This window comes from Pseudopodoces humilis, chromosome 6, assembly GCF_049639895.1.
Source record: "Pseudopodoces humilis isolate 2021_Gansu_Grassland_sample_001 chromosome 6, ASM4963989v1, whole genome shotgun sequence".
In the NCBI taxonomy this organism is placed as follows: Eukaryota; Metazoa; Chordata; class Aves; order Passeriformes; family Paridae; genus Pseudopodoces; species Pseudopodoces humilis.
The window spans coordinates 32552490-32575301 of NC_142205.1; the positions used below are offsets into that span (position 1 = coordinate 32552490).

The following is a 22812-nucleotide window of genomic DNA, read 5'->3' on the forward strand; positions in this document are numbered from 1 at the left end:
TGCATTTTGCAGCACACCAGAATAAATATTATTATGCACATCTCTGGAATACAAGAATAATGCATCATTTTCCCCTCTGATGCATTTGAAACAGCACTTTCCACAATCTGGTCAGTGGAAAAGACTATTAACAAATGCAATAAATTAACAATTACTCTATACTTGGAAAATTCAGTAAGAATTCCTACATATGTGTTTCATGTGCTTTCTTCTTAGCTGACTTCAGCCAGACAAAACCCAAATATACTGGCAAGCAAAAAGATTACATGCATGATACTTTGAATTTTCCCACTGCTCACTTGAGAATAGAGTTCAATAATTCTGTAGAATTCAGTGATACTAGTGATTCCAAAACTTGATTTGTAGTATTGTAAAATGATTTTTGAAGAAATGGGGTTAGTGCATAACATCTAAATCTAGAGAAATTCATAGAGCTGAATGAGCCAGCTGTTAACCTGACTGACAACAGCTGGTGCTGGCATAAATATTTACGCATTTACCTTCTTCACAGTTTTCTCCTTTGTACCCAGAGTTGCAGGCACAAGAGCCCATGATGCAAATGCCCCGTCCCCCACACTGGGGATCGATGCACTGACTCGTAGGCACGTCACACTCGGTGCCCTTCCAGCCACTGTAACACAGGCAGCGTCCTTTGGAGTACTGCCCATTGCCACTGCACAGCACCGGGCAGGCTGCTGTGAAACAGAACACAGCAGAACAATCAAAGTAAAGATCTTCACCAAAGCTTTATAAAGAAGAACATCTGAGATGTTGCTTTTCTGATGGATTAATCTTCATGCTTGCTCAAACTGACTTGAGAAAAGCATTGGGTTGATTTACCTCTCGAACAATCGGGGCCCAGAAACCCAGGAAAACAATGGCAGGATCCAGAAACACATTCACCATTACCATGGCAATTTCGGGGGCATTCCACCACAGACTCTAAAAGGAAAAAGAGAAGGATAATTCACAGGTGCCCACTGTGTGAAGTACCTATCATTTGAGCCACTGCTAACTGACAGCTTGTTCTCCCCAGGAGAAGTGTTTACATTTGTTTTGTTTGAAGAGCACGAACAGCTGTGATTTCCTACTACTGATGCCCCCAGTATCTTAGAACCATACATTCCAACAAAAAGGCTAAAATTATAAGTGTAAAACTATATAAGCTCCATACTTAAAATCTAGTCCGGTGCCATTTAACAAATACTTCAAAACAGCATCCTCCTTTCAAGCACACTTTCACCTGAAGTATTTATGCCTTACACCAAGAAATTAAAACCCTTAAGCCTTAGATCAAGAAATTAAAACATATACTCTGTTTTATTCTGAGTAGCAAAAGAAACACATAAATGGAAAACCTGCAAAAAACAAAGTCAGATCATTTAATTACGAAAACCTATCTATGAATTCCTAAAAAACCTGACCCCAAGCTAGCATTTTGTAAAAGCTTTAAAGATTATGCTTACCTATAATTATGGTATTAAAAGACACCTGCTCTGCATTTTTCCCATCATTATAAAAGGCCAGGTGCCAGATGCCAGAATCCAAATACTGGATAAAACCTGCCTCGTGGAGACTGACAGACCTCGCCTGCCGTCCTGCTCGCTCCGACTCCAGCAGGTTGCGTTGCTCCCTTGCAATCAGCCGGCTGCCATCCAGGAGCTCCACAAAGTCATACTGCAAAGAAGCACAGACGGGAGCTTGACAAGTCATGGGATGACTGTGGCACCACCCTGACAGTATGCTTATATTTAGACCAAGAATTTTCTTTTGGAGCAGGGAAACAGCAGGAGCTGAAAACAATCCTTTCTAATTTCTTTGCTCTTTGCTAAGCATTCAAACAAAATTACCAACTAGTTCTCATGTTTATTAGAATGAATTTTTCAGTAGGAAGTGGCCAATGAACCCATTACATACTAGGGGAAGAAAATAGCAATTGAAATGAGTCTGCAGTCATGACTGGCACCTTAATTACAGGTGAGAGCTATTTTCAAACTGTGTTACATACATATGGGCTAATAATAATATCCAATAATAAATAATCCAATAATCTACTTTTCTTCATTTAATTTTAGATGAAGGATTCAATCTCCCTTTTGTACAGTCTGGAATTCTGGAGGAAGAAGACCAAGAGCTTTACTTCTTATCACAGAAGCTCAAAACAGGTGATGGAAAATAGAAAACATTGCAACTATCAAAAATGACAAACTGACCAAGCCCTATGGTACTTCATGTCAATGGACAGCACATACTGTATTTTAACAACTATCACAAGGCTTGGAAAAATGTAGCAGCATCTCAGCTTTTAAAATAAGCAAATTCACAACACAAGTTTTTATGCATGTTATGCATGTTTATGCACCTTAACTAGGGCTAACGGCACCTGGAGGGATAAAACTGCTCCAGGCTCTACACTGATTTTACACTATCTGGAGTCTGTTCTCATGGCTTGAAAGTTGTCTTCTGCATGTTGAACTTGTAAAGATCAATACGTAAAGAGCAAAATTAAACAGGTAGGAAAATTAAAGAGCATTTTTGCTTGTGGTAGAGGGTCTCTGCTTTTACTTAAGACTGTTCAAAGTTTCACTTCTACTGTGACACATGTTTATCATATGAAGTGAACTGTAGCATATAAACCATCAATCTTTCCACATTCTGAAGATCTCTCTGAAATGAAATTATATCCAGGGCCTATTCAAGTAAAGGTCAGCATGTGGAACCACTGATTCACCTGAGCTGGGATAAAATCCATTTCCAGGACCAGAGGATCAGTGATTTTACACCATGACTTGTGACCTTCAGAAAGTGCTCCTGGGACAAAAGAAAATATGATAGACTTTGTCCTGGAACAAGGGTTTAAGTTCTTATGTTTTCTACTTTAAATTGCATGCCAAAATTCACTGGTGCTCCTCCCCAGTAATCAGAATCATCTTCCCACCAGCCAGGATGTGAAGGACACGCATAGTTAATATGACTCTATCAATACCTGAGACACTTTTCCAGCTACGTCTGAATGAGCAGAATAGAACATAACGTGATTAGGATGCGCAGAAGCCGGTACCTCAGCAGGTTTGTATGTGCTGCACCACATGGAAACGAATGCAATCGTTTTGGGAGAGCAATTATTCAAAACTGTTCAACATTCTCATTTGTCAGAGAATTAAATATTAATCTTATTTTGTGAGAGAAAGAAAAACAATTTTGTCTTTTTTTCACTCCTACGTCTCTGGTGGTTTTAATATTTTTAAAAAGGGAAGGCTCAGGAAGCTCTGAGTTTTAGCAGGTCATACATAGACATTAATTATGACTTAGTAATTTGTATATGGCAAGAGACCACTTTTGTAGAAGGACAATTTCAGGTTAAAATTGTATTTTTGATACAGGTACAAGTGGTTACACCATTTGATTGGCCACTAATGGCTGACAAGCACAGTACAATTCACTATTTAGTATCTGTAATGTAATAAAGACATATGCTGTTATCAGAACAACATTTTAGACTACACTTAAAAAGCCATACAGAGGGGAATTTAAATTTCATTCTGTCCCCCAGCAAAAAACAATAATTGATTTTAACTAACCCTTTTAGAGGATGCTTTTTTATATTTGGGACATGGTAACAAAAACAGACTGAAAAAATCTTCATAAGCATAACCATACCAATTTTATTTTCCTCCTATGAGGATAAATTTCCTTTATATTGAGTCTAAATGTGATGATTTGTCCTACTATTCCATACAGTTTTGCTTTAAAACAAAGCCTCTTTTTTATTCTTAAAAGTCTCTTTAAATAAACATATTGATTCTCTGGGTGCAATGGAACTGACATTTTTAGAAAGTGTCACAAAGACTTTCAGGCTTGCATTGATTGGGTTTTGAATGGACAGCCACCGTCAATTATTTCTGGTTGATTTATTTATGATTCCCCAGAAAGAAAACTATGCATCTCAGATCAGTCTGTGACACACAAATAGTAGCTGTGTTTGAGATTAATTTTAGCACCTAAAAAGAATACAGCAAAGCAACCAAAAATTCTGTCATGAATACATCAAACCATTTCTTACATGCTATATCCCTATTGTTTTGGATTATGGGACTGAACAAGAGTTAAATTTTCTGCATTCTCTTACTGTTTAATAATAGAATTCTAAGCAATTGATAGTAATAGTTTATATATAATTCATCCTATTACAAGACAAGGGTGCAAACTGACTTCTTGACATCTCTCCCAAGCTTATTTCTATCATACTTTTATTATGTCCCCTGCAATGGTAGGATAATTGGTACCAGAGGTTGTACAGTTAGAGACAGATACTGACTACAGTGTCCTTTTCATCGCTGTCACGTTTTAACTGGGTACAAAAAAGAGGTGGAGAAACAGGCAAAGGGTACAGGAGAGAAGTGGAGAACAAGGTGGCAAATGAACAAGGTGGCAAATGTAAAAGGTAAGTTTTGCATTACAGTCAAAGGTGACAGTGGAGAGAAGGCAGACGTTGGAAGAAATACTGAAGGAGGGAGCTAAAGAAAACTGTGCTGTGTGGTTACACATGTAGCATATCACAGGCATAGGAGCAAGAAGGACAGGTGACAAGGTAACTTTACAAATGCTGGCAGAGTGCAGGAAGTAATGAGTTCTCTATTATTTAATATGAGATCTGAAAATTCAAATACTCACAGTTGCAAGCAGCAACTAAAAGCAGCAGTTGCTCATTTGCATAAATTTTGTTATTAGCACTTGTCATTCTGTGTGACTAGAAGATAAGGGCAGATAGGATTCAAGAGACACAGACATGAAGTGATATATGTGAGTGAGATCCTACTTTTCAAAGTCCTCATGAAACAACCCTAGCTTTACACATCCAGAAATGGGCTCTGAGCCAATTTTTGTCATTATAGGATGAGATCTTTGAGCTATGGTAGACAGATTATGGAAATACAAGCTCGATAATTTAAAAGAAAAAAAGCAGACCTCATTAAGGCATTGAATGAAACCATCATAGTTAAACAGCTTTTATATTCTGTGCTGTTCTGGTCTCCACACCTTGGAAAGGTTGCATTTAAACTGGAGAACATTCAGAAAAGGATGTTCAAAGGACTGAAAAAGCTTTCATAAAAAGAATGACAAAACAGACTAGAAAAAATACAACTCACTGATAACACTAGAGATCCATAAATCCAGGGTAGCATGGAGACGAAATGAATGAGAAATTCTGCCCTGCCTCTTCCAAAACACTACCAACAGTGTGTAAGACAAAAGCTCAAAACACACTGCGGAGTACAGTGTGAGATGTGTAGTTAAGCCCTGCTGCAAAAGTCACAGCTAAAAGCTTCCATAGATTCAAAGGTGACTATGCAAATTCACAGGAAAAAAGAACCTGTCAAAGATTTGTAGACAAATCAAAGACAGCATATTTGACTCAGCAAAGTCCTTCAGTGTAGCATGCTGGGCCCAGATGGTCTGGCCGGGTGCTACCTCAGAGATAATCAGCGTGAGGTCCGAGGGTGGCAGCAATAAAGAGGGACAGGAATGAATGTGTGACCCGAAAAATAAAGATCTTTAATAGGCAAAATAACAGACAAAGAATCCAAACAGCATATGGGGATGCACACAAAAGACCAGGGTCAAGGGTGTTACAATAATTTAATTTAATTTAATAATTTAATATAACATAGGTTAGGGGTGGAGTTTGAGGGGAAGGAACCGATAAGAACTGGGGATTGGGAATATGTAAATTAATGTGACAAAATTTAACCAGTAATAAGAAGCCATAGAACATTCTAGAACGATTAACATATAGCCCCCATGAGCAGGGGGTCTCATGGGTAAGCTTTTGCTCACCCCAGATACAGGAGATCCTTCTTTTCAGGGCCTGGGGCAAAGTCCTTTATCAACCTGATGGACTCCAACACTTCAGCCTTAAAACTCTGGAGGCCAAAAACATATTGTGGGAAGAATAACTACGATACCATCATACTGCTTTATTGATCTCTCTGTGTCTGCTCATGGCCACTATCACAGACAGAAGGCTAGATGGGCCGTTGACCAAACTCAGAATAGATATTCATGTGTTTGTCTGCTATATTCCTGTGACATTTGGAGCCACATGAGTAGAGCTGCCTTGTCTAATGGACAGGATGGAAGTGAAGGATGGAAGTGGAATGGAAGGATGCAGTGAAGCCAAACATCAGCTGTTAGTCTGTCCCTATTACCTACGCCCAGCTTGCAGTTAGAAACTTTTGTCAGTACAAGAGCTAGGGAAACTAAGAGAGCAATAAATGGACTTATGCTTGTAGTCCCCCCACTGTTCTATTTCATTAGATGTCTTTTTGCCAAAATACCTTCTTTTGTTTACATAACCTATTTCAGTTAAATATGTATTTTACCAGGACAAGTTGTGTCTTCATCAAAGTCTTGTGTTAGGAGTTTGTTGGAAAAAGGCCTAAATTGTCAAGAAGTATTTTACTCCATTTTTTCCCCCACATGAAGGAACATGGTTGCAAATAAAACCCCAACCGTTTAATGAAACTGCATTTTTAGGAGATTACATATGTGCTTTATCATAGGCACTTAACCTGGACATCACTGGGTTCAAGGCCATAAAAACATTCTGATAAACCTTTATCCTTGGGAAGCTTTAGCAGCCTTATAAGTTCACTAAGGCACTGATATGTAAGCATGCCTAATTTTTCAATGTATCAAGTGTCAGTCAATGGTTTGTAAAAGATACTCTAATGATATACCAGGCAAAAATAGGACAAGAGAGTTTGACCTATATCCTGGGAACAGTATATCCAAAATGCCAAGTAGGACTCGCATATTACTCTTTCTGTTGTACCATACTTAAACAGTAGTAAGAACTTGGAGTCTGTGTAACACAAAGGACAGGAAACAGATTCAGTAGTCTCTGTGTTTTTGGATAAATAGCACTCCAATTTCAATCTTTTGACAGGATAAGGAATCAAGTAAAGATCATTTTTTTAATAGATGCACTTACTTGCATAACTTCTCATATGAATGCATAGTCTAGATCAGCTTCTTCATTTTCATTCATTCATGCAACACATGTATTCCCCTAACTCCTGTTATTATTGTTATCATTGAGATGGCATTTGTATTCCAAACCCCTATTTCAAATGGCTGATAACTTTCTGAATCAATTTTCTTTACGCTAGAATTTCATGTGGTTGTTGCCAGCCTGAGGGTGGGTGTTCATACGTGAAGGTCTCAAGAAAATCTATTTAATCATTATTATGAAGATCAAACTTTTAAGTAAACATGAGTGTACTTCCTGCACTCAGTAAAGTGTTTGTACTTTAATGGAAACTACAAAATGAAGTAAATGTAACATTTCATGACTTTAGCTGCTTTGCTGACCCTTCCTCTGTGGTTTGCAACTGTTATAGGTGTAATAATTATTAATATATTAGTAATATATTTCTATATAGTGCATATTTTAAAAGTTACGCATGAATAAAAAAAAACCCAAAAAATTAAATAGTCCAGTAGCGTGAAAATAAAAATTTTAAAAAATGGGACTGAATTAAAATATATGAATTTTACAGCTATGGATTTGCTGTTAAAACTATGTATCAGATGTAATCAGTCAAGCTTTGATACAATTATGCCATTAGGTTGTTATACATAGATTTCTGTCCACGGCAAATCCATACACACAAAATAAAAGTCACAAAGATGTTTCTTCAAATGGGGTAGAAGAAAATGAGCTAAAATACCTATTCAGGTGGAAAAATGGATCTGAGCCAGCACTTGGACAAATATTTTGCTGAAAGAAATTTAATCTTAGAGGGTTTTAAATCTTTAAAATAATATGAATACAAGTGATGCTAAAATACCATCTGAGGCACTGATTATCTATTTCTCCTGCCACTCCTGAAGACTGTTCATTCCTTTATACTTTAACTGTTCTATCACTAAGGCTAAAAAGTGTTTTTTTGTTACTAGGAAGTGTGACCATGTGCAATAAAATGTGTCATTAGAAACCTTCTGATTTATTCTGTTCCCCCTTCTGAGGGAAGGAACAGCATAAATCCCCTGGGACACTTATGAGCAAAGTTTCAAGATGCTAGATGCCTAGTGAAGATTGTCACTTTAAAAACCCCAGCTCACTATATCTTTGTAGATACATACTATACATTTTTTCTTTTATGTTTTTATTTAGTGAGACACCAAGCTGTAAATACTGTAGTATTTGCTTGTCTTCTTCTTTAGAAATCTGGAAATTTTCTGTTTGCAGGAACTCTCAACCACACCTTATGTGTGGCCATAAGATTCTGTATTAGTTTGCTTAGGTTTTTTTAAAGATATGTGCATATACCAAAGAATAAAAAAAGTACCTATAAATTCTGCATGAAACAACTCCATATGTGATGCATCACTGATTAGGCAACAGAACAGCTCATAAATAAGGATACCCTGTGCCCCGATTCTAGATCCCAACACAAGAGCATTACAAATATTCTGGTTATCACAAGAGATCAATAAAGTATAAATAACAAAAATAAAAATCAGCAAAATGGAAAAAAAATGTAATCCTGAGAGAGAAAAAAGATACAAAAGATCATGGTTTTCAATAATGTACCACTTTTAATGCAAGCAGATCTCACCTGAGTGTGTGAAGGTGGTAAGCCTTTTCGACCATATACTCCAATCAATGCATCTTTCTGAAGGGATATATTGAATTTTAGAAACTGTGGCTGATCAATGAAGAGTTGTGATCGCCAAAAAATCCCAGGGGGCACTTCTTGTATTGCTCTTCGGCCTATATCAAGTTCTCCAGAATCTATAGTGTTGTTTTCTTGTGCAAATCCTCCTAATTTACCTGATGGGTTAGAATAATAAGGAGATCAAAAAATTAGTGTTCCTTTCTGGCTTTCAATCATCCTTCATATATATCTTCAAACACTTAGAATTACCTCAGAAAAATGTTAACTGACAATCTTTTTGAATAGAAGATCCCAGGAATTCAATAATTTGGAAATAAAAAGGCAAAGATACCACAAATAACTACATACTAAAAATGCTGTAGCATCCCTAAGGAGGAGCATTATGGAAACGGTTTATATTCTATATTAAACTATTCCTTTTTTCACCAGCATTTTAACAGGAGTTTCTCAGAATAGAGTCTCACATTAAAAAAAAAAAAAAAAAGATTGAAATGCAGCATACAGAGATTTTAAGAATAACAGATACATAAACACAAGTAGCCAGGAGAACTAATATAATCTTTTCTACATTAAATATCAGAGCATTTATTCAATAATAATAAATGCTACAGCTCTGGTTACCTATTTTTGGTTTTGTGCAAGCAAACAATGCCATATTTAAGCATCCAGCACATGAAGGTGAGGCTTGAGTGAAGCAATACAAAGAAAAATGGAACTGTCATTATAGTCTTGGAGTTTATTGTGTTTTTATCAATTCATATTTCTTCATCAGCTCGTCTATTATAAAGATTAAACTAAATCCATTTGCATGTGATAAGCATGTTCATGTGATGCTCACTTGTTTGCATACAAGTGTTCTGAGGAACTGACAATTCAGCCTTGTCTTTTATGTTCAAATCCTACATTATTCATCATTTGATGGAACAAACTGACACAACCTTTTTGCAAACATTTAGACTGTAAAAAAAACTAGATTAAAATCTGAAATGCCAGGTGAGGTCACAGACTGATCCTCGCCACTTTTTGCGCATCCAAGATGAACCAAGACTGCTGTTGAATTAAACAGGTACAGAAGCACTGCTGAGAGGCCTTGAGTGGGAACTTGTATCATCTTTGGAGCTATGTCACAGCGGCATTGCAGTCACTGAAAATGTCCCACAGGATTATCACATTGATCAGAGTGCTGTTGAGAAGAGACAGTGAAATATCTGATCTTGAAGAAACCAGTTTTTAAACACTTCAGGATGAATCTAATGCTTTTCTAAATTTGGACTTAACCTTTCATAATATTAGTGTATTATTCTAGAAGATAGATTTGTATTCACTATTTCAGTTTATTTAAGCATTTGTTTTTTACTTTTTTCTTCAAATTTAAACATATTGTGTTGAATAAATTCACCCACTGATGACTGGTAATCACTAAACAATAAACACTTGTTTGCCATATTGATCTGCAACTTCCCCTATTTCTACATTTCAAATGAAAAATAACCACCTTGTACTACTAAAAAGATCAGCTAGACAGCTTGATTATGTGCCATTTATCAAATACATTAACCAACTTCCCAGGAATGCCTGTTTCTGGAGTTCAACACTCAGCAGATAATACACTTATAGACTCCTATGCTCTTCACTGAAATAAAGCTGGTTTTACTTTGTAGCCACATGCCCCTTTAGCACCCCAACACCTCTCTCAAAACTGTCAGTAGCTGTTTGTCACCCTAAGGTTAGGGCGTTAATTATTCTTCGTTCCCTGTTGTATCTCAATAAGCATAAGAAAAATCTTCAGAGTGTCATAATTTCTTTTCCATTTTCTAAATCAAAACATGAAATGTCATGTTCATTCACATTTACTATTATGGTGGTTGAAAATTCTCAAATCCAAATCAGAGCATCAGGACATTACCAGGGGAATAGAGAAGGGTGGTACTGAAAGTTCTTCTGCTGTCAAATTATCTGAATCAAGGCTTCATTGATTCTTCTTTACAGTTTTCAGTAACCAGTGTGATAGCCCAGGGGCCCCGCTCCTCACATTTCACATCTAGTGATCACACTTTCCCTTCTGCCTAACTGGTCCCTCCTCTGTGGTTTAAAATGTGTACTCTCTGGTCTGTCTGTTGTTTAGTATTGATGCATGCTGATAAATGACCACATACCATATTCTGCAGAGGACAGCATTTTAAGTGGGTGGAATTAACCCTGTTCTCTTAAACAGTATTTATGGACATAAGGAAGGAAAAACGTATTTGATATCCTTGTTATTTACTTTTATTTTTGAGGCAGTGTATAACAGGTTTTAGTTTGCTCAAGAAATTTAAAAATTATCAAGGGGAAAAAACCCAATAAGCATTTATAAAATATTTACAAAAACATCAATATATTTTATAAAAGAAAGTATATTGGCTATTGAATGCAGAAGCCAATGGGATGATGAGCTGTCACTGCAGCATCAATATTCATTAACCACAGAGTAGCTTTTTGCTCTTCATTCAAAACAAATAAGAATAACACAGGAAATGATGATGACTAAGTAAAACTCAGGAAGGTAAAGGAAATGAGAAGAAAATGTCCTACTTAAAAAGTTTCACAGGCTTACAAAGATGACAAAAGGGGTGAACTGAGCTATAACTTTTATATGACTTGGAGCTGTGATAACTTGAAAAATTTTCAAGATGTCAATTGCTGGCAGAGGCTTCCTCCTTCTCAGTGGTAAGGAGGTCAGATGTACCTTGTGAATGGGAAAATGGATTTTTGTGTAATGAAGCAAACACTGCATACATCAACCATTTAAATCAAGTTTTCCATTCAAAACCTATTGATTTTGAAGCCTCTGTTAGCCAAAAGTGCACAAGCTCCTAAATGTTTTGAGAATCTTAAAGGGCAACATGGAAAAAGGTCGATAAAAAATAATCCCTTTATGTGGTTTGTATTTTAAAAGCTCTTCCAACAAAATTAAGAAAGTTTTTTTTCTTGCTTTATATATTGGTTGGATGATTCAGACTCAACATTATATGCTAGAGACTCTGAGAAAACAAATGTACATATTATACCTGACCTATAAAATTTCAGAGAGAAATTAAAAAAAAAAAAGAGAGAACATCAACCTCTGCAGAGAAAAACCCGAGATATTCCATAGTGAGGTCATCATGCCACATGAAGCTCCTTGATCATGAATTGCCTTCTAAGCACAGCTACGAGAGAAGCTTCAAAAACATGCAAATTATTCCTGAAGTGCGACTTCTGGAGCAAAATCTTCAGAACGGCAGGATGGTCCCAGCCAGCCTCAGCACCATCCTGCTATATCTGGGAACCCCACAACTACAACAACAAATATTATCATATATTTTAGAGTAAACAGAGATTCTGCTTCTCTAGATATGATGAGAGCTCTCCTATCCTCATCAAATATCACATATAAATTCCTGTGAGGAATTTTGATTGACAGCTACCTTTCCTAACAAGATCAGCATTATTGCTCAGGATCCATAGGCCCCTTCACATGCTAGGTAGGAGAAATTGTGTGTTCCTGTTTATTTAAAATTACTTTTACTTACTAATGTTCAGTTTTCACAAACTGTTAAAGTTTGATGATATAAGTAAGACACAAAGGAAGGAAATGCCCCGAAAGAAGGAAGAAAAAAATGATGTCATTTCACTTACCACTGTCTCCAGCAGGAACTGTTACAGGATGTGTTGGCACAGTATCAGAATTCACTTTTCCATTCTCAAATGTATCATTTTCAGTCTGCTGCAACTGCCAGTTGAGGCCAAACAGATGCATTGCTGGTGGTAGAGGATACAGGTTATTTGATGCTTTTAACCACAATGACAAATTGCACAAATAATGACTTTCCATGCTTTGCAGTGGAATAGCAACTCATACATTAAAAAAATTAAATTACATGAACAAGCATTTGCAGACTAATAGTTCAGCAATGGCACAAAGCAATTACTACCACTGTCCTTTAACAATACAGTGCTTTCAGTGAACACAGTTGACAGAAAGCTCACCAGACTCATTTTGAGTCTTTTACTGGTCCCAAATCAATGCTCAAAAGGATAGGCACTAATTATGTTCTTTTCTCTTTTTTTCATTTTTGATCCTTCTGAAGAGGCAAATTTAAGAGAACTTCTAAATGACCTACTATAATAAATGATTTTCCCAGCAGATGGATCTGTCCTGGTTAGACAGAAAGGGGAAAGAAAAAATTCAGGAGGAGAGGAAGGAGGGTGCTGTGGGTGTTGCAGGGCTAACCTAAGACACGAGCACTTCATGCTCAACCTCCTGCACAACCCCCCATTACATGCCCATTCCCCACACTAGTCTACAAAACGAGGCTGAGGCCATGAGCAGATCCAGAAACACTGAGACACTTTGCTCTGATAATGGTAATGCATAAATTAGGTTTCTGAATGACTTAATTCCCCACAACCACATTAATTTGAAAGGTGATACCATTTTAAAGAGTTTAGCTAAGTTAATTATGAGACAGAATCAACCTTCCATAGTGTTAGCGGGAATTTAAGGAACCTTGATCACCAGGGATTAAGGAATGAACTCAGCATCTAAACTTTTAGAGCAAAAAATATGAAAAAACCCCCTACCTTAGTGCTATACTGTGATACTCTCAAGCAATTTCATGCTGCCTGTGGATTATTTTCTTCTCTTCCAATGTCTCTATAATGCCACCAAAATTAATTTTATTGTAATTACTCTACTCTTGGTGGAACATTGGTTTGCTCATTCCATGACAAGAGTTATCTGCAAAGCATCTAAAATAGTCTTTCAGTGCTACTAGTGAATAAAAATACACTGGGGAAAAAAATAAATCTGTAATCATGTATTTTAACTATTAGTGCAAAATATAAGGAAAATAATTCACTGTACTTTGTTGCTTCTGCTACTTGTCTCCCTCTGAAGCAAGATTATTGCTATAGTCAACATTATTAATTTATTCATTCCCTCTATGCAAATGACAAAAAATTCTTCATCCCATTTGTTTTCATCTCTGATCTTTACATCTCTCTCTTTTGACCATGGCAACTCTTACTTGAGATGAGCAAGCATCAATGGAAGTTTAGTTAGCCAGGCAATAAAAACTGCTGAATTAAGAGGTTGTGTGCTAGGTCTTTGCCTTATAGCCTCCCCCTTATCCTGAGAAAAACAAAAAAACAGAATGCAACTAAAGACCTGTTACTGAATACTTCAAAGACTGAAACCCTCACTACAGATGACATAGTCTCTTCATTCCAAGTTTCTGACTGTACGATTATGCTTCTTTCCCAGACTTTAAATTGCCTGTCAAAACCTTATAATGTAGAATGTTCCTTGACCCTAAAAAATCTTTCTTTTATCCCCTCTCAACTCTTGTTAAACCATAAATCTAACCACCACCATCTCTGGCACATCACTAGAATTAGCCATTATTATTTTGACCCTACCTCAGCTGAAATCCTTATTTATGTATTAATCACCTGACAAGTGTATCTGATTTAATATATTTCACTAAAATCCCTAGGGTCAAACTCTACTATTTGTTACACTTGTACATTTCACCGGCAGCAATGAAAGACTGCAAACAGCTAAATATTTTCATGATTTAAACCCAGTACATTTCTTGTTTTCAAGTCCAGAGATCTAATTCACTCTCTTAACTTTGATATCTTCTTATCCCTTTTATTAGTTTTTCTGGAGAACAAAAAGAAAGTGACATTAATTTTGTAACTCTAGACAGGAGCTTAGAACATCATTAACATCTGCTGGTGCTATGTACATGCCCTGTGCCTCTTCATGCACTGGGAGATAGAAGGGGAAGCTCCAACATGACCTTCTAGTGATTCTCCTGTAATTCAAAACAGCTGGAATTTGAAGTCTTCAAAGGCATGGACTGTGGGATCAATATTGATTACATCAATATAACTGCAATTACTGCAATATAAGTGACAACTACCTTTTCTTTGTCTTTGTACTGATGTGACTCCCACTGCAGTTTACTGTCAAAGACTGGGAGTGTTAAGTGTATCCCTCAAATACACTATTCCTCTCTCAGCTTTGACAATGAACTAGAAACAAGTTCAATACACAATGTTTAATGAAAATGAACAGATGGATAAATGCAGCTGTTTCACAGATTGGGAATGTAAGAATATTTTTTAAGCAGATGAAAACTGTTACTAGACAATTCCAATGACAAAACTTACAGTGTGTACTAATACACTAAATAATTCAACTATGTAATCTCTTTGAGGTAGTGCTGTGGAATTTAGAGAATTCTCCTTTCACAACAAACATGAAAACAACATGAAAGAAACAGGCTTGTTGCTGAAGTATCTGATTACAAGGCAGAACTTCTTTAGAGATGATGAACTTTAGAAACATGATTAAATCGACTGATGAAGACAAGCTCAGGAACTACTCTGCCAATCAAAATTTGCCTTCTCTCAGCTGGGCATCAATATAAAAACAAACTTTATGTCCTTACCAGTTTTAAAAGAAAATTAAGTCTGTGATAAAAATTCTTGATGCTATTATGAATCTATTATGAATTTAGCAGTACATGGCACTGGTACCTCAGTGGGATGTCTGAGACCCTCAAGTCAAATGGTATGAACTAGTTCCGAATTTCCAAAGGGAGAATGATGCAATTAGAATGCAGAGGTGTACATGTTTATCTGATTTCCTTCAATGTAGAAAAGGATGCAGGCCTTCTTTCAGCTTTGGGATGGGGATGTAAGAGATCAATTCCCTTCTCTGTTTCTGTGTTTAGAGAAACAGTAGGTTTACTCCTTTTTATAAATAATTTAATATATAAAGCAAAACTTAAAGCACATTTGCAGCAAAAGGCATTTAATTATTTCCTGCTGCTATTTTTGTCCCAAATCTAATGTAAAAAAGTTTCTTGATTTTTGGATTAGATGTTGCCTGTCAGGTCTGGTTTATTCCCAATCAATCTGGAATTTATTTTGTGTTAGACAATGACAGTGAAGGCAAGAGACCCTTCCTAGAGTCACTAGTTCTGACTCTGCCAAATCTATGGGGATACCAACACAGGAATGACTTTCTTTCAGTACTGGTGTAATTTTGATGGCAGCAAGGACTTGTGTGAGAATGCCAGATGCCTCCAACCAGAAGGCAGGCAGATTGCAATGGCTGTGGTCACAGATCACAATTCAACCCAAATAATCTGCAGCTGCAAGCATAGATGAATTCTCAGGAGATGGGAGAAAAGACGGATTGTCAAAATTCCAAACGCGTCCACAAACTCTAACAAAAGACTCCTTTTACTTGTATCAAGACAGGGATGATTGCTTCCATTGTGGAACAGGATGGCTTTTTAAGCAGAAAAACAGATGATGATATCTGGGGAAAAGGAGTCCAGGAAAGCTGGATGTGCTTTAAAGAAGGAAATCTTAGAAGTACAGGCATAGGCCATCCCCTTGTGATAAAAGGTGGGTGGGTGGGGAAGAAGATGATCCTGGGTGAACAGAGAGCTTTAAATGGAACTCAGGGAGAAAGGGAGAGTTTATCACCCCTGGAAAAAGGCATCAGCAGCTCAGAAGGACTACTAGGTGTTATGAGGCCATGCAGGGAGAAAATTAGGAGGACCAAAGCCCACCTTAATCTGGCCATTGCCATAAAAGATAACCAATGATTTTACACACACATCAGAAAGAAAAGGAGGGTCCCAAACACTCCATTCTTTCTTGGAAAAACAGTGACAAAAGTTGAGGAAAAGCCTGAGGTACTTAATGCCTTTGCTGCCTCAGCTGTTAATAACAGGACCAGCTGTCATCAAGGTATCCAGTCCTGGACCTGGGAGACAAGAGACAGAGTGCAGAACAAAGCCCATGTAACCTAGAAGGGAATTGTCAGTGACCTGCTATGCAACTCAGGCACATACATGTTCATGGGGCCAGGAAGGATTCACCTGAGTACTGAGAGAGCTGGCAGTAGAGCTCAACAAGCCACTTCCAATCATTTATCAGCAGCCCTGGTAAATGATTCCACTCACTTCCAGGGCAGTGGAAGTTGGATAATGTGACGCACATCTACAGGAGGGGCCAGAAGGAGCTTCCCTACAGACCTGTCAGCCTGACCTCAGAGCCAGGCAAGGTCATGGAGCAGATCATCTCGAGTGCCACCATGCAACATGTACAGGACAAACAGGGGATCAGGCCCAGCCAGCAGGGGTTTACGAAAGGAAGGTCCTGCCTGACCAACCTGGACTCCTTCTGAGAAAAACTGATCCACTTAGTGTGTCAGGGAAAGGCTGTGGATGTTGTCTACTAAGACTTCAGTAAAGCTCTTAATACTTTCTCCCACAGCATTCTCCTAGAGAACCTGGCTTCCCATGGTGAGGCTGGGTGTACTCTTTGCTGGGTTAAAAACTGACTGGATGGGCAGTCCCAGAAAGCTGGTGGTGAACGGAATCGCATCCAGCTGGTGGTGGAATGGAATTGCACCCAGTCACGAGTGGTGACCCCCACAGCACAGTATTGGAGCCAATGCTGTTTAAAATCTCCATTGACAACCTGGACAAGGGGATCAACTGCACCCTCAGCAAGTTCACAGATGACACAAAGTTGGGCAGGAATTTTGATTTGTTGGAGAGTAAGAAGGCTCTGCAAAGGGATGTGGATAGGCTGGATCAGTAGGACAAAGCCAGTTGTATGAGGTTCAAGAGGGCCAAGTGCTGAGTCCTGCACTTATCACAACAATGACATGCTGTGCTACAGGCTCAGGGAGGAGTAGCTGGAAGAATGTCCATCAGAAAAGGACCTTGAAGTGCTAGTTGACAGCAGCAGAACATGATCCAGGCACTGCCCAGGCAGCCAAGAAAGCCAATGGCATCCTGGCCTGTATTAGAAATAGTCTGACTAACAGAACCAGGGCAGGGTTTGCCTTGCATATTCAGCACTGTTGAAGCCACACATCAAGTGCTGTGTCCAGCTCTTTTCGCTACAGGAAAGACATTGAGGCACTGAAGCACGTCCAGGGGAGGGCAATGAAGCTAGTGAAGGGACTGGAGCACAAGTTTTATGAGGAGCAGCTGATGAAGCTGGGGTTACTTAGCCCTGAGAAGATGAAGTTCAGGGAGACCCTTGTGATCCCTACAACCACCTGAAAGCAGGCTGTAGTAAGGTGTCAATCTCTTCTCCCATGTAACAAGTAACAGCCCAAGAGGAAATGGCCTCAAATTATGCCAGGGGAAGTTTAGATTAGGTATTAAGAAAAAATGTTTTCATGACAAGGATTGGAAAATATTGGAACAAACTTCCCAAGTAATCAGTGAAGTCACCATCCCTGGAAGTGCTAAAAAACCCAGTGGATACAGCTCTTCAGGACATGGTTTAATGGTGAACATGGTGGTGGTGTTAGGTTGATGGTTTGTTTTGATGATTTTAAGGTTTTTTCCATTTTTAACTATTTCACCTATGATTAAATAGTTACATTTTTAAAAATGCAAATAAAAATTAAACCTAATTTTAATTAATTTTAATGACTTTTAACTTAATTTATGAAAAAACCTACCATCTTAAACCTAAGACTCTAGTATCTTCTACCTATTCTACTATTTCAGTCCCTACATCTATTCTGCAAAGTAATCTCTAGCTAACAAAGCCATGGTAGCTAGCATCTACTTTTGGACTGAGTTGTTTAAGGTGGCATTTGTACTACTACTGGACAAATTATCTGCATGGCCAGCCTTTAGAGTGTGGTGATAGTCTAAATGGTGAGGAGTGCATTCCCTCTAACAGAGTGGAAAGAAGAGGTGTCAGAGCTGAGAAACTTCTCTTGGATCTGGGCTGCTCTTGGCATGAACATAGTACCAGCATCTGTGAGTGTGTGTGGTGCTGGTGAAGATGGCTAAATTCACCAGAACAAATCCCAAACATAAAAACAGTAACCAAATTAATAGTTGGCTCTTGCCTTCCCCTTTCCCCTCCCCCTACCAAATGGACTGGGTTATTAAAAAATTCAAAACTCAAATTAAAGGAGTGCATTTGTACCAACACCAGCCTTAATGCTAACAAAAAAATGTTATTTGTTGCAGACAATTGGGTAATCTTGCCATCTGTCACCACACAGTTCACTGAAGGATTTCTGAACCATCTTAAAACTGCTTTTTCAAGCTTGGTTGATCTTGTCTTTCACTGTGTAACTGAAGTCTACTTATTTTGATTTGTAATCAGTCAACAAAGCCTTCCATGTCTGTTCAATAATTAAAATAGCAACTAAGAATACATTTCAGAGCAAATGCTTGAAAAAAACCCATCATTAGTTTACACTGTGTAAAACATTTTACAATAACCTTCAGAAAGAAGTTGGCCATTTGTTTGCTCCTTTATCAAGCTAGTAATTCGATGCTTTACGCATTACCTTTACAAGGCACTTGTTTTTGAGAAATACACTGTATTATTACCTCAAAATCCTCTCCAAGACTTTCTTGCATCCAAAAAGAAATCAGTCCTTTATCAGTAGGTGGTGAAGATGGATAATTTATGTTACTAAGTGGCTGAACTAGAACTGTGAGGGTTGACAATTACCTGCTGCATTTGACTGCATACCTGCTGCATTTGCTGCCTTGCTCAGTATCTCTAAGTTCTCTTCTGCCAAAATTATGAGAGCCACAGAAAAGAATTGTAACACAAAACCAATTAATGTTGTACTGTAGCTGTTCTACTGTTTAGCAAGAACTGGACTTCTCTGAATTTGTTTCCCTCTTCTCGTACACTTAAATGCTATGAGGATAGGACAGCTAGCTCACAAAGGAAATAGATAGGTATTAGCATGATCCAGTATCCAGTGTAGGTTTGAACAGAAAACAAAATTTTCAGATGTGAATATACACAAAATACTGGGGTTTATGACTATCAGATTTTTTTTTTTCTTTGTAGGAAAAGATATCAATATACTGTAAAAGCCAGAGAAACTCATTTATTGTTCTGGTCAAAATTCAAAGTTGTCTCTATCATAACTCACCAGGATCAACCACAACTTTTTCTAAAGTATTGTAAGTGACAAATATGCTCACATGAAACACAAAGAGCATAACAAACAATCTGTGAGCTGTGCAGGTGAAAGAATCACAGATGCAGATCATAAGGATGCACAAACAAAACCATACACATACAAGCTGAGGCTTTATTCACAAAAGCAGTCCTACAGTAATGGAAGAGGTAACCCTCTGAAGCACCAGTCAGAAGTGCCGGCAATTCAAGTCCTTAAATTCTTAATATGGCAACTTGTTTTTTGCAGGAAAGAATTCTAAAGGTAACATGGCATTTCAGGAGACCAATAATTCACAGGTAAGAGGATTCTTTTAAGTGGAAAGAAGATGAAACAGAGTATTCCTCCAGCTTTTCTTAGACTAGCGAGAGATGAAGAATTAACACCAGACAGCAGAAAGAAGAAACACTGACTGTCTCTGAAGAGCAATCATCTCCTCAAAACCTCTGAAGATAAGGCCTATGGCATATGTTTTATGAACATAAAGAACTCAACACTGTAGGGGAAGTTGGCAAGAGGAACTGAAGAGATACTGGTGACCCTCCTTCCGTTGTCCCATGTGTTTTACAAGGTATGGTAATCAAGTCTTATTATTCATGAAGCTCTCCTTGAAGATGAGCTCTTTGCTAAGTCATTGAACTCATGTTCCAGGACTGCCACTGCTACATATTTCTGGGTACTGATATTTTCAAACCATGATTTAAAAATTGCTTCCTTAAAATTAATTGAAAAATCTTTATGCACACTTGAACATAAAGAAAAGTGAACATAATCTATATTTAAAGCAATGCAAAAAGATTATAATTTAAACTAAGCAAATTGCAATTATTGCTCAATCTTGTTGAAGGATTATCTTCTATTTCATCTCCCTGTTGGCAATACATTTTAAAATGAAATATTTGAACATTGAAGTGGTTTTTAAAATTATCTTCCATGTATTTTTCTTGCAGCCATAATTAGAATCTAAACCTATTTTATTCTGAAGGACCTGAAGTGGACCAGAAGATGTGCAAATGAACTGTCAGTGATTTGTATTCATTTGCTTTTTTCTAAGATAATAGGATATCTTGGATGTTGCTGCAGATCAAATAGTGAATTAAAAATAGTTAATTAAAATCTTAAATAAAATTAATTAAGAGTTACAAAGATAAGTTCTTTATTTATTACTGTTTTTCTCAAATCAATAAAAATCCTGTTATTTCTAAATTTAAAATAACTTTAAAGTACATGCTTTTGAGCACCTTCAAAAGATTAGACACCAGCAGCATCATATAAAAGTTGCTGTACATATACACTGAATGTAAAACATTTAGTATAGTTATATGAAAAACTTAGCAGTACCTATCAAGATCAATATAGTAACTGAAAAATGGGTATTTTCCCTTTTGCTGTGAAGAGTTGAATGCGTCCACTGATTTTACTGTTTTATCTGAAAAAAAAAAAATCCAACCTGTCCAGTCTATTCCTCATTTTCTCTTGGAATCTTGTAACAATGAATTTGAAAAACATCAAAAAAATTTGCCTAGAAAAAATTTAGCAACAAAGGTATATCAGCTATCTACTGTGGATAAACTTTCTGACTGCTAACCAAAGACGATTACACGGCACTTTAAAGTATTGTTGCCTTTGAAGTGTTAAGAAAGATGTGTGGTAGTCCTGGTGTAAATATTTTTACTATAGTCACCCCAAGATGGAACAGTTATTCCTCTGAAAACTTGTATGGCTAGATGTCTAATTTCAGTTGTCAAGGCAGGGACTTTTATGTAACAATGGTCTGATTCTGTCAACTGCATTATACATGGCACATTCAAAGCTTAAGGGAGAATCCAGATTTCTTAAAACAGAAACAAGGATTATTTCTCAGTAGCCTCTCATTTAAATAAGATGTATCTATTATGTCCTGCTTCAGATTTGCCCATTAATTCTGATGACTAGCAAACCTACTCCATTTTGTAATAGTCTCACCTATACCTATATAGCCTTTAGTATTATCCTGGGCTTTCTCCTCAACATAACTTTTTTCTTTTTTCCAGCTAATGTTGTTCAGTCTGAAAAGATGGTGAAAAATCATTGCAAGTACAGAAATGACAGGAATGATGGGAAAGTGCATGTTGGATTGCGGACTCTTTTGAGGCAAGGATGTTTTGCTTATACAAAGACAGGAAAACCATTCTGTAAATTTTGGGGTTTTATCTAATAAAGTCATAATAAATGATTTAAAATATTGTGGGGAAGAAGAAAATTTCCCTGACTTCCCAGGTTAAGACTACAGGCTAATAACTTTTCTGTATTCCTTCAGGGATTTCTTTATTTTATTGACTCTCATTCTATAACTATTTCCTTTTCTTCCTTAAGCTTGTTTTCTAGAAAAGAGTTGAGGTTCCTGGTTTTTATTATCTATTCTAGGTTGGTTTTTTTTTTTCACAACTCCAACAGAAGTCTTGCTTTGTCCTTCAGATCACACCCCCACAGCATTAAGAGGAGCAATGACAATGAAATGTCTCAAAATTAACTGGAAACACCTTTCTTAGATAAGAGCACTGATGAAGTGATCCAACAATTTTTATAGTTCAAAAGCTTTATTTATTACAGAGAAACCAACCACCCCAAACTCTAACCCAACAAACCCACCACAAATCTCTTGAAGGATATAATTAAGTGGTACTATATGATCATGTATAGCCTATTTGCATGTTGATGGCACAGAGAAGTGCAGTCTGATGAAAAGATTTATGAACCAAAGGAAAAAGAAACAGGGGCCAATTAATGCAATGTTCAAAGGACACACCGAGCTGGGAGTTTATACTATATAGTGAAACACTTGTGTTGCTTATTTCCATCTCATGACTGGCTAAAAAGATCAAAGCTTTTTTTATTCCATATTAAGAATGACAGAATATTACAGCAAATGTGCAATAAGGATAAATGTAATAAGCTTTAATAAAAGATGATAATAAGGCTTGATAAGAACTTTTGGAATGTCACCAAATCTGAAATGTAAGATGAAAGCATCTGCGTGTAGAGATTGTAGTATGTTATTTGGAACCCCATGGAGCTAAACTGTGATTAGAACTCCATATTTTTCCATAAATTAGCTTTTGTTTTGAATTTCCTGCT

General features: G+C 37.2%; 1 protein-coding gene across 21 annotated transcripts in view; it reads right to left on the bottom strand.

Moving 5' to 3' along the window:
- TENM3 (teneurin transmembrane protein 3) overlaps positions 1-22812 on the bottom strand; it is a 594796-nt gene that overhangs the window by 84416 nt on the left and 487568 nt on the right. For all 21 annotated transcript variants that reach the window (XM_088056014.1, XM_088056017.1, XM_088056013.1 and 18 more), the window contains 5 exons: positions 12345-12467; positions 8625-8839; positions 1467-1677; positions 841-942; positions 501-695 (listed from right to left, as the gene is read on the bottom strand). In XM_088056014.1, the coding sequence (XP_087912140.1) occupies positions 501-695; positions 841-942; positions 1467-1677; positions 8625-8839; positions 12345-12467 (846 nt within the window). The remainder of the gene's footprint in view (positions 1-500; positions 696-840; positions 943-1466; positions 1678-8624; positions 8840-12344; positions 12468-22812) is intronic.